General features: G+C 39.7%; 1 protein-coding gene across 9 annotated transcripts in view; it reads left to right on the top strand.

Moving 5' to 3' along the window:
* ABLIM1 (actin binding LIM protein 1) overlaps positions 1-13,250 on the top strand; it is a 210,759-nt gene that overhangs the window by 131,189 nt on the left and 66,320 nt on the right. For all 9 annotated transcript variants that reach the window (XM_068400205.1, XM_068400198.1, XM_068400199.1 and 6 more), the window contains exon 6: positions 387-480. In XM_068400205.1, the coding sequence (XP_068256306.1) occupies positions 387-480 (94 nt within the window). The remainder of the gene's footprint in view (positions 1-386; positions 481-13,250) is intronic.

Genomic DNA, 13,250 nt, shown 5'->3' with positions numbered 1-13,250 from the left:
AACAAAGATTTTTTTTCAGAAGCGAGAAAACCTACCTGCCTATGATAGAGACTGTGATCTCCTCTCCAACCCATGTACATAGTTCCACTGATTCCGTAGAGTTGCACCACCTGTAGGTGTAGAGAGTCTGTTCTAAAGAATGAGATGTACTTCAGTGTTTTGTCCTGGATGCCTTTTCCTGATGGGAATTTAAGGAATAGTTCTAAGAGGCACTAATGAGAATATGATTTTTTTTCCTTCTACTACAAAATATTTCCTTTGAATTCTCTTCCATTTGCCTATTGCTGTGTGTAGGAGTTCCAGACCGAAGACAAAGGAAGAGTCTAAGTCTTGCTGTAACCTGTTTATTAAAAAGTGGCTTGTAATTTGTGGATTTTCTTTTTCAGAGATGGTGCTCCTTATTGTGAAAAGGACTATCAAGTTCTTTTTGGAGTCAAATGTGAAGCATGTCACCAGTTCATTACTGGGAAAGTCCTAGAGGTAGGTGTTTTGTAAACAAGAGTTTAAGAATTGGGCCATGTCGCATTGTGTCCTCATGCAATTGCAGAGAATACAAAAAATTCTCATAGGAAAGATTTTTCTGCTGAATTTAGAGCAAAATTGCTAATTTTCAGAAATATTTTCAGTGTTTTACCTTTGCTGTCTTCAGGAAAAGTATGAGCTATAGGGTATTAGTTGCACTAGTTTCTATGGATCTGTACTTTCCATGTTTCTCTTTTAATGGTGATGTGCAAAGTCTATTGCACTGCTTATTCTGTGTCAGATTTGATATTTTTATAGAAATAATTTGAGTATTGGAACCACCTTTGCAACCCTAAGTTTTCCAAAACTTACGACATGAGATTTCTCTTCTCAAAAGAGGTCAGATGATGTGAATGATGCTGAGAAGGCAGAAGGGAGAAATGTGCTGGAGAGGTAAATTATATATTCAGAAATGAGAAGGCAGAAAACATCTGAACCATCTCTTTTGCTGACTCTTCGTTGGAGTCCTCAACGTTCTCATTGAAACTGGCCAAATCTTTTGAGAGATGTGTATCTTATGTTATCAGTACTGATCTCCATCTCCCATGGCGGTGATGAGTCCCCTTTAAGCTGGAATCCTTGGACTGTGTATGGATCCCTCTGTGTCATCATTGAAGTGTTTAAGGGGCAAAACCACAGAGGACCTTCCTTGTCACACTGTCATTTAGATGAGAAGAAAAACTGTCATCTCCTTTCCCTGTAGGAAACTGTTCAATGGAAATAACCTAAGCTTTGAGCTCAGGTCTGGAGCTGGGCTGTGTGGCTTGACTCTAGCTTTAGTGATTTTTTTAATACTCCACTTTTCCCAGAAAAAAAAAGCGTTTACATAATAAAGTTTGTGGAAGAAATGGGGAACCATGAAGAACTTCAGTTACAGGTGTATTTTGTGAAGAAGAAACTGGATGTACTGGATTTTTTACAGTGAATAACAGAAAAGAAACTTGAAAGTGTTACAGAAATAAAAGCAACTGGAATTTGCTAGTGAGTGTGTATTACAGGTTCTCTTCTTCCTGTCCCATCTACTACAGATATAAGACTGTGTCAGCCCCCTTTGTGAGAATTTTCAGGTTTGACATAAAGTGGTAACAGCTTGTGGTTTTAGTTCTGGAGGTTTCTCTGATTCAGTATTCAGAATATTAACCAGAATGGTAGCCACCAAATGCGGGACTCAGAACACATGTGGACACCTGGTGCATTTGTCACTGCATCTACTGGAAGGAAGTACAATTTTTTAATTAGCCAAGGTCTTAGTCTGCCTCCTTTGCAATGTGTATCTAATTCCTTTGGAGACCCACACAGATAATTAGTGAACAGTCTGAATTTTCCCTTGAGTAGGAAGGCTGTGTCTCTGGCTTTAATCTAGTGGTCTGCTACCATCTGCTTATCTATTCCTGTCTACTGATGAGGTTTTCAGTTTAGTTTTTTGTATTGGTGGCACTATATTTGCATTTCAGTGCAGGAAGCACTGCAGCAGAGAAGTAATTGGATTTGTCAGATTGGGAAGCATAAAATAACTCTAAAATTATTTTAGATGCACATGATTGATAGGTGCTCTAACCTACAAGCAATGCAACCTATTCAGGGGCAGGGAGATGAAAATAATAAAAGAGAAGGTTATTGGAGTCTGCAGAGAGCTGGGAAGAAATAAGCTATTCCTATTTGGAGCCTGTTGTGTAGTGGATGTGAATATAGCAAGGTTGCACTTACGTTGCTCTTCTTTTTGAGATGATTGTGAGCTGTATCCATTCAGAACTGAATAAACTGAGACTAAGGAAAGATTAGTTCAATTGAACCAGGATTTAGCTGTCTATCATAATCTAAGCTAAAGTTCAGGTTATCAGTGACGTCGTGTCCCAGGCAGAACTTTGATGCAGTCATTTTGGCCCCAAGGTTGGTTTCTCACTCCATAGTTCTTACTCTTCTGATGGCTATTTGTTATCAGAAGAGACATTTTTTGCTGAAGCAATGAAACATGTCCAACCTCTTGCAAGGATCCACCTCTTCTAAGAGTCAAAATCAGGTAAAAAAGAGAAACATTTTTCCATTTGACCTAGCCCCTGCAGAATCAGAATATGTTGATGAATTAGAAATAGACCTTTGAATGATCTTATCAACACATGGAAATATTAACCATGCTGAGTTCTGGGTAAGACTAGAAATTTTGCTTGAATATTTGTGGCGCTCATTGATTATCAGAGGCACAACCCATAATAACACAGTAGAGGGCAGCAGTAGTTCTCAATATGCAACTAAGACCAAACTCCTCTAAAGCTTGTAGAAGTTGATTTACTCATATAGTGCAACTCTTTCCTGATCTGTTTAAATGGCATTCGAAGGCTGACTGCTATCTGAAAGATATGGATTGGGGAAGTCCTTAGAAGCTTTCACCAAAAAAATCAGTACTGTGTAGTCAGGGAGGCCACTCAGACATTGCCTTAACTGCGTTACAGTATGTATTAGCAGCCTGGATAGTCCATGAATAGAGTTCTCCAGGTATTATCTGGGAATGCAGATGCAGGAGAGACATTCAAGCACTTTCTGTCATTAGGTGGTGCTTGAAAAGATTAGAAGACACAAGTGAGCAGCTAACATTCAATAATCAGAGCTGTGGGCGAGTTTCTTGGCTCATCCTAGAAACCTTTTACACTCAGAGAGGCACAGTTCCAAAGGGGCGGTACTAATGCCTGTAAATCAGACTAAAGGAACTAATAAGTCAAAACTTAGGATGAGAAAATCATGTGTCAGCACGTGTGTCCCCTTTGGGCAGAAAAGGTAGTTTAAAGGATGGGGTCAGGGCATGACATAAATCCTCTGGTAACAACGGAGATGAGAGATCGGAAGCAGCCACAGGGCCATGGAAGATAATTCGCAGAACAGGATGCCACAGTTCAGGGAGGGCTACAGACCTATTTGAGGCAGGACAATTAACAATCTCCTTATCCGGTACAGGAAATCACCCACAACCTTTCAGTACACCTGAAGTTTTAATTTAGATGAAGCTTGAGATTACTGTCTTCCCTCTTTGTTTTCTTTGGCAATGTTTCTTTGGCAAAGTTGGGTATTTCTTGTGATTTATATCAGGTGGGTTGTCTCTTGTCCTGCTGCCTCTCTTGGGATGGAAACCACATTCTTGATGTGAAGCAGCACAATTATAGGAACTGTCTAGGTAGAGGTTATGGCATCACTGACCAGCCCAAGTTATACCTGCTAACGTCTGGTGGGAAAAAAACCAAAACACTTTATGGTTTGCCTTTGTTAATAAAAATGCTAGTAGCAGATTCACTGATCAGTATCTTTCATTTGTTATGTCAGGTGCAGAGTATACTATTTCATCATCTTCATCCAAAGAAATGATTAGGAGAGATTGGACGGAAGTTTGTAGTACATTGCATACAAACACTTCCCTGTAATGGAGCAGAAGTGGTTAGCAGCATGCCATTGTAGTGCTGCTTTATTTTCTTCTCATTCTTATTGCATCGGGGACAGTCTATAGAAAAACAGAAAAACTGAAGGGAAATGAAAGCATGAAATTTAGCTTTGGCTTCTTAGAGGCTGTTGGTATCTATTTTTCCAGTAAGAGATTAATTTTTTTATTTAAAGAGCGATTGAGATACTTTGCAACATTTCAGGCTTGCAGCTCCTGCTCATTTTTGTCCCTCAATATGGCTTAGCACCTCTGAGAAATCAGGCTTTCAGTCTTCTACAATAAGCAGACAGCAAGAGAGACAGCTACTCCTGATGTGGACCTAAGAGTCCTCCTCTCAGAAGCAGCTGTGCTGTGCCCCTGGTAGGCACCCTCATCAAAGCCTGTCAGAAAGGCCAAGGTTTGAGTTCAAACCTTGAGATTCAAGCCTCGAGAGGATGGTCTCGCTCCGGTCATTCTGTAGACGTGATCCCTCTGCTCAGTTTAGAAATGCATTACTAGAAAAACAGCACTTCCATTGCTACCACGAAAGAATGCTCATTTTTTTAGGCTATAGATGTAACAACTTTCAGTATCAATGAAAATATGCAAGAAAAATACCATGTGCATTTAAGTCAACTCAGATATTTATCACGTATTATTTGGCATATAACTTTCTGTGACAAATAGTCCTAGATGATAGATGAGTGCATGCCAACACAATAAATGTGATAAATATCCAATATGAAATAGATATGGCAACTTTCTTAGCATATGGATACTTTAATACTGGAGTATTTCAGGATAATGTTGTCAAGGCAAGAGAGATCAGTGTTCTTCCTTGGGTTTCTCCAGCAGAAAGGAATCTTTATTTATGGAAAATTACTCGTTTCCCATTAACTCTGGTAAAAAATGTTTTTATCAGGCAATAACACAGTGAGAGTGAGGACTTTCACATAGACTTCCCACTAAGCTATTGTTTTCATAGCTTCAGGGCTTGCCTATTGAAAGACGCCCATCTGATCCTAATCCTGCAAATTTCTGTGTAAATGTGTAACTCCACAGATCTAAGTAAACTTAAGCACATATTTAGCTATTTGAAAGATGCTGGCCTAAATAATTTTTATCTAATGTGATTATCATATACAATATAACTGTTCCTCCAGGGCTTAATTCAGAATATGTTAAATCAATGAGAAGCTTGCCATTGACTTCAGAGAATGGTGGATCATGCCTGTATCCATGTAATTCATCTCTGCTTATCCGAAGTGTTTTACAAAACTTCTAAGTAGTATTCTTTTAGTTCTGCAGAAAGAAGACATCAGGGCAGAAACAGGTGGATAATTTGCATGAAATCATACAGAAAGCCTGAGAATAAAATTCAGGTCTTAGGATTTTCACTTTTTTTGGCTCTTCCGGATATGAACAGGATCTGATCTCATGATCTAGAGATCAAGATGTATATATCTACTATCAAATCCCTCAACCATCCTGCTACTCTACCCATTTATTTTTATAATACTACTAGCTTAATATTCATTTGCAAATAAAAAGCTACTGTGTGATTTCTCCTGGCTGTGCATAGCTCGAGTTCCTGTTCTGATGGGCTGCTGCCTGCCCTGTGTTTGTTTCCTGTGCACCCCACCTTGTAAGCGGTGGCATAACGCCATTTTAACAGATGGACCTGAGAAGAGAAATGCCAGGGCACCAGAAGGCTCCCTTGAAGGCAGCCTGCAAGGTCAAGTTCTAAATGTGTTTTTGATACTGTAATTTATGATGAGCTTCCCCTGATTTTAAAGAGGAGTAGTATTTTAAGATGTGGTATTTAATGTGAAGGAAGTTTAGTGTTTGTAGGTACTGTTACTTTAATGTGCCAGAATTTTAAGATGTCTCATCTGTGCTGCAACTAACTCTGAAAGATGTCAATTCTGAGACACCTTGACTTCTGAAGTTAGACATAAATAATAATAATTAGGGGGGGAAAACAAAACAAACAGAGAAAGCTGCTATGGTTGTGTAAGGAAACAGTATCTATATTCAAGGGGCAAAGAATGTGAGCGAGAGGAGCCTGTGAGTTTCTTCAAGTGGTGTTTTCAAAACTGGATTTAGAAACCTGTGCTGTGAGGGGTTCAGAGAAGTTTCTGCTGATTATTTATATGTGAATGAGTCTGTTCTAAATAAATAAATAACAAATAAATGACAGTAACAACATTGCTGTTTCCCATAGGAACTGTAAATTATTTATTTGAACAATGCATGTTTATGTTGTCCAAGGATGTGCCTTCTGCCAACACTTAACCATGAAAGTGACTTTCATCATGTGAGTGTTAGTGCTCAGATGCTTCAGTTGACTGACTTTCAGGGAAACTCAGTAGCCTACATATTTAAGTAATTTATTTTAAGGAGATTTAGGGTCATAGCTCACTTGAAAACATCACCCTTCTCTGTAAAGATCCATGCAGTACAGAGTGTAGTGAGGTACTTCAGTACATTCATGCATCTGGTCCTATGTTCTTGTATCAGTACGCTTTCTCGATTGAGGAACCTGGTAGAGAATCTCTTAAAACAAACAGAGACATATTTCAGTTCCATTCAGAAATGTTAAATGAAAGGCTAACATGTAATCTTCTGCTGAATGAAATATTTAGCAAGGCTGTTTTCATAGTGGTTATGCAGGAAGTATCACAAAAGTTGTCATTTACTGGATTTTAATGATGCAGCCTGTACTGGTAATATAGGTTGAGGTGATGTAAAATTTTAAACACTTTTATTAATGAAGCAATTGATGAATTGAACAAAGACTGATGATATGATGGGCCCAAATGGGTTTGGTTTTGGTAGTATGTTAAAGTTGTGATAAAGTAATATCCCTGAAGAATGTATTACCATTCTGTTGTCATAGCATTGGGCGTCTACTGGTTTGGCTGTCTTACAGGCTTGGGAGAGACTTCGCTCTCAACCAGTATCTCCCAGTCACCATTGTCATTTTCCCACACCATAAAAATACAGGCGAAAAGGCTACACAGCACATGAGAAGGAGCAGTGGAGTTTAGTGCATGCTTTGCTCTGTGATTTGCTTTGTTTGTGTGTAATTTTACTGCTGTTACAATAAATGAGAAAACATGAACATGTTGCCTGAATGTCCTGGGTAAATGCCAAGAAAAAGCAGAAGCACATGCTGTGATCATTTGCCCTCTTAGACAGGTATATACTGCAGACCACAGGACTTTTTTGATTGTGGAAAATACCTGTTGAGAGATCAGATAGGGTCAGTGCACCGGGCCCACTGTAAGTCCGTCAGATGTTCATAGAGTATGTCTGAAGCGTGATCTCACCCAGAAGGCACAAATAGGATAAAGGGATACTACCAGTGTGAGAAGTGGCCCCAGCACTCTGCCTGCATAGATCAGAATTGGACTAGAATATCATCTCGGTGTAACTGTTTCTGACAAAACTAGACTAACAACCAGGAGGCTGTATAAATACTTCAGAAGCCGTGGAAGTAATATTTAATAACTTCCAGAGAAAGACAGCACTAATTTTGTATTCAGCGGACGCCTCTCCCCAAGGGAAAAGTTCTGTGTTGTATCAACATCAAATAGTGACACACAGGGATGAGAAATGCTTCTGCCCCTGCCTGGGCTGGTATTCTTCCCCGTTTTCCTTTTCCAGAATGGGTTGGCTCCGTTACTGCCGGAGTGGGTTTAATGTGCAGGGAGGATTATTTGCTTGTTTGGGTGGGTGTGTGCAGGAGAGTGCGTGAGTGCGAGCAGAGGAGGAGTGAGGCTCAGGGCTGGGTGCAGTTACAGGCACTTCACTGTGAGCTGGTTCAGTGAGAGCACAAGCCGTCCGCACATCGCTACTGGTAGTGCTCCAAATTTGAACAGAGGTGGAGGGAGTCTGCCCGCCGGGCTGAGGAGGGAATGGACTTAGGCTGAACAATTATTATCAGAAGGTAAACCCCTTCCTGTGAAACTAGATCTGAACTGGAAGGGGTCATGGCTTTCTTTTGTGGGGGAGAGGGGGTGTATCTTTGTGATGTGACTGAATAGCTTGCCAGTAGTATTGTAGTGGGGTACTTGTACTTTTGTTCCTGTGCACCAGAAGGATTTTTTTAAAAGGCTGTGTATAATTCTGTGGTTTAGATAAATGAGTGCAGCTAACATGTTTTGAAACTGCCAGGAAGAGAGGAGAATGGCACAGAGCTTGGGCTGTTTCTGATTGCAACTGATTGCTGATGCATGGAGGAACAATATGATTCTTTATCTCAAATAATTCTTAATATAGTTTGTTGGCTCTTTTGATCACTTCTGGAGATCTGTTGCATAGAAATAAGGTTAGAGTTTGTTTCCAGTTTCCGTGCCTTTTTGCTGAGAAATATGTTTTATCAGTTAATGTAGAACGCTGACTTTTTTTTCCTAATGTGGGGTGTGTTTGCGTAAAAATGGGGAAATGAAAAGTTTAATAATAACTCAGGATATGGGTAAATGGTTGAGACAGGTTGTCTAGGTAGCTGAGTAGCAGCATAGGTTTAACTTAATTTAGATTACCCTTCCGTGATGAAAAATATGCTAGATGTAATAGCCTAGAACATTGCACCATGCACGGGGTCAAAAATCTAGAATAAATATACTTCCACAAAAATAACATAGATTGCTTCATGTAAAAATCTTTCTAACAGGATTTTGATTATTTTTTTTTATTTATTTCTCCCCCTTATCTCAAAAGACTGAATTTGGCAAGAGGGATATCTGTAGTTCGGAAAGACTTGACACATAAAGATGACAAAAGAGTATCTGAAGTTGACAGAGCCCTAACAGAAGTTCAGTTGCTATGGCAGCATAATCACAAGGCATTAACTTCGCAACAGTGGTTTGGAAACCATCCTTCAGTCGATTTGAACATCAATAGAAAGGGGAGGAATGTTAAGAGGATGTAGGGATGGTGAATAAGAAGAGCAAGTTGTTACAAGTAATTTGAAAAAATAACCAATTAAAGCTTCCTTATTGCCACAAAGGGGTTTGTGAAATCTTGCAGGTGCTTATAAAAATACGGCTTATCTGTGTAAATTGCTTTTGTGAGTACAGTGTTGCTGATTAGGATCTATATTTCCTAGCACAGCATCTTTAGCTTTTACCTTTTTGATTTAGTTAAATATTCTCTAGTGTGTTTCTTGCACTAAATATTAATGAAAAAGTTTAGCAGGCTGATCAAAGTACTTTAAAATGACATTTCAGTAGATGCGTTTATATTAGTATAAAGTTTCTTACCACCACCAGCAGCCTTTGTGATATACAGCCACTGCATGTATTCCAGTAACACACAACTGGTACTTAAAACAAGTAGCTTTTTCATGTCTTAGAGGTGCACATAACACATACCAGTTTCTAGCAGAAGACTAACTTACCTGGATGACTTTATTTTTCTTGTTACATAGCTGTATTAAGAATTCAACTGCATGGTTGTCACTGCAGAACACATCTTGTTCTCCTCTTGGAACAGTCAGCTTTAGGGAAAACATAATACTCTATTTTTGTTTTGTAGCTCCCATTGCTTCTTCTGTTCATCTTTTAAACCTTTGCATTGTGCTGGTGCTGCCTGCCACAATCACCCACAACAGAGATATAAAATTAATAACGATCCCTGCACCAAAGTACTCACACTGAAAACAAAACTTCCTCCAGTGTCGCAGTCTCACTGTTAATTGGGATGTAGTGATAGGGGAATGTGAGGCACTCTGGAGCGATACAAAATTACTTCAGCCAGTTACTTTTTGTTTCTTTGGGACTGAGATCACAATGAAAAATGGATTAAGTGGTGAAATGTTTTTTTGCAGGATTGTGATCTTTCATTTTTAAGTCCTGCTTTAAGTCCTCCTATCAGTGGAGAGTTTGCTACTGACTTTTAGAAGAGCAGGATAGGACTTAGACCTGTCCCGCGTAAAAAGTAATTGTTGGGAGGAATGCAGCAATAACATGTTTGAAACTTGAGAAGAGGAGAAGAGCCTGTTGGGGCAAGTCTATAGCAGTCACCCATTTGTTACAGGCTCTGTCTGGGTATTGTGTTCAATGTTCACTCTGTGAGGACTCAGTCCCCTCCCTCCTTTGTCTGCTTTGTCAGGGTACTTTCCTGGGGTGGGCATGGTGGGAAAAAAAGGAAAGAAAAACAAAAACAAAAGCAAAAGATATGTCTGGAATCTCTAGGGATTTTGAAGTCCATGGAATTAACACCTGTCTTTACTGAGCAGGTGCTTTACAGATGAAGAAATATGATACACATGAGAATTTTGTGGGTGATTAAATGTTTGAAGCGACCACCTGGAGCACAAAATGGGTAGATTTTAATTACATGCTGATGCTACATTAGAAGATCATACAGGTCTAATAGTTCTTTGGGTAGGTATCTGGGATGTATGACATCTATTACAAGCCTTTTTCTTTGTAAGAGGGAAAAACAGCACACAGCCAAAGAGATGCACCTTTTCATCACCAGCAACACAGATACTCTGGCATTTATAGTGCCTGTGAAACTAGCTTGAGATGTTTTGTGGATTGTAGAGGTCTCTGAAATGAGCATCACAGATCGTTTTGAGTATGAGTTAAAATGTTAAGAAATTGGCTTTTACATGTAAGGTTCGGAGAGAGAGATTTGTTATGTGTACAGATGGATTTTCTGTTGCTTTGAATTCTGTAAAGTGGTTGCATCTTGGCTGGCAAATGTTTTTTCCTAGCAATGAGGGGAGTAAGAACTGAGGCAGAAAAAAAGCTTTAAGCAGCCTTATCTCAGCAGCACCCTTGAATTACTGCTGTTGAGGCAACAGTGATGGAGCCCCTGTACTCAGCTGAAAACTGAATAGCAGCAAATGGTGTTCGATATCCCTTTCTGCTTGATGTCCATCACCTCTTCCCTGTTCATCACCATAGTAATATGTTGTGTTATGGTTACTTTGTTGGAATAGTATTCCTGTGGTAACTAGGAATCTTGATTTTGTACGGAGCTGAAGAAAACAAGGTAGGGAGTAAAATCCCTGTGTCTTGGCTCTGACAAACATTACTCGATGGGATGCACATGCCAGCTAGGATTCCAAAGTATGCTTGCATAGTTTTGCGTCTGTAATTGGAAATCACATGTATCAGCAGTGAGAAAACTGACAAATAGAACAAAAAAAATGGACTTCTGCCAAAAATAAAAGCTTTGCTTTTAGCGGAGTGGATGTCAGTTGTATGACATTTATTCAAAGTTATTCCATTTGAAAGAGAGACAACTATTTCTCTGCACTAACTGTCCACTGGTTACCTTGATGTCCTTTGATACTTCCATTTTAAATTTAGTGTAATGTAAATGCTTTAGCCAGAATTACAAAAGGCCAGAATTACAAGGATTCCTGAGATGTAGTGTCTGGATGTAGTGAAATCCAGGCTCATAATTATGTATTGGTGACTCTGGAGTTAAGTGGTTGGAAAGAAAAATATTTGAAGAAAATCTGTCCCTTCCCTGGATTGTCATCTGTTGCTTGTTGTGATCTCTTGCTGGAAGAGATCGCCAAAGGTAGCAGGTAGCATCGCAGTTAATCAAGGATAAAACCCATTCTTTAGACTTTTTAAAGCATTATCAGATCAGAATAGCTGGAATGACAGTGACTTTTAGGATCTGTTTGCTACAAGAGCAGGCTCTAGTCACTAAAAGAAAAAATATTCCCTGCTCAAGTCACTCCTAACATGTTTTCCTATTAGAACAACCTGTGAGTCTACCAGGTACAAATTATTATATGTTGAGTGCTTCATGTCTGTTTTGTTTCTTACAGGCTACTTTTGTTTTATGTTCTCTGGTTATTTCCTATGGATACTGTGTGTGACCTCATGCTTAGTTTCTTTCCCCCTCCTTTGGCCTTCGCAACCTTTATTTGTCTGTTGTTCTTGGGACACTCCCTCTGAACTGAATGCAGACATCAGAATGGAGACCAGGCTTTGCTAAATCGCATGCCAAAGGTTGCACAGTTCCTGAAACAGCCTTCTGACAGAAAACTGGAAAGACATTTTTGTGTTAGATGAACAAGAAAATCAGCTACAGTTATTTGGATCTAGTGGTGTGCTATGCTGAGGTCCAGCAGGGCTGGTGTCTGAGAATTTGAAATCTCTGCTTGGCTCTGTTGCAGGCATTAATTTTGATCCAAGGTGAGTTGCTTAATCTCCCAATCTCTCACTTGCTTCATCAGTTAGAAAGTGGTTTGCATTTGTCCACTGAATAAGTTAACATGAGTTTTGCCTAGTGGTACACTGACCTGTTTTCTCAGCCGTCGCCGTACTACAGAGCCCTGTCTCAGTGCTGGACCCTCTGGGTCAGTTGCAATTCCGGTGGTGATGCAGCACACCCAACCCCAGAACTTCTCCTGGCGTCGCACTCAAACTGTCTCTCTGAACCACAAGCCACATCACCAAAAGCTTACTTCTAGCAGCAAAGCCCCTACTATACCAGGGATTTTGCTGCTTAACCAAGACAGCTTTCAGTGAACTGATTTAACTGTATTGGAGGTTTTTCCAGTGTAACCTTAGACTCTGACTCTAATTATTCTGCTGTTTTGGTCCAGACCTGTGGTCCCTAGGAGCAGCCTGATGCATGTGTAAAATCTTCTCACTGTGTAAAGCCCATTGGAATGGATTTTAAGGTCAGAGGCACTGCTAAAATCATCTTGCTTGACCTTCTATTTTCAAAATCATAGAGCTTTTCCCTAGAAACCAAATGAAAGCTTATACTTTGGGAAATTATCCTGCCTCATCATGAAGACTGCAGAGTGGTTGTAAGGCCATGAATTTTCCCTCTTGCTGCTTGAATTACCTTTACTTTCTACAAACTTCACCTTTTTTGAGGTTAAATGTGTCTCACTTCAGCTTTTTGATGTTGTCATAGTTTTTTCAATGGGACTGAAAAGTTCATGCTCTTTCCTGCTGCTAGCTCCTTTCTTTGCTTTTAATCACCTGTCCATTGTGATCTAGCCATCTCTGAAGCCTTTCTCCGAATAGTGATTTGACTCTTGAGTTCTTCAGGTTCACAGCTAAAGACTCGTGTTGTTTTGATGGTTCTCCACTGAACTCTATTCTGTAAACCCACATGTACGCACTCATCAGTGTTATAATGGTGATGTTCCAGTATCTGTAGTCAAAAGCAAAGCCTTTTTTCTGCTTTTCCTTTATATTCGTTGTATACATTAAATGCTCAGAAGAGCCAGCCATTTCAGGTACTCTGAGAGCATTTTCTGGGAGATCAGTAATGATGTTCTCAAACCACCTCTCTCAGTTGCTCTTGCCCACAATGTGGCCTTCAATCT

Source organism: Nyctibius grandis, chromosome 4 (assembly GCF_013368605.1).
Source record: "Nyctibius grandis isolate bNycGra1 chromosome 4, bNycGra1.pri, whole genome shotgun sequence".
Lineage (NCBI taxonomy): Eukaryota > Metazoa > Chordata > Aves > Nyctibiiformes > Nyctibiidae > Nyctibius > Nyctibius grandis.
Note: the sequence above shows the minus strand (reverse complement) of the source record. Positions and strands in the feature narration are given on the sequence as shown.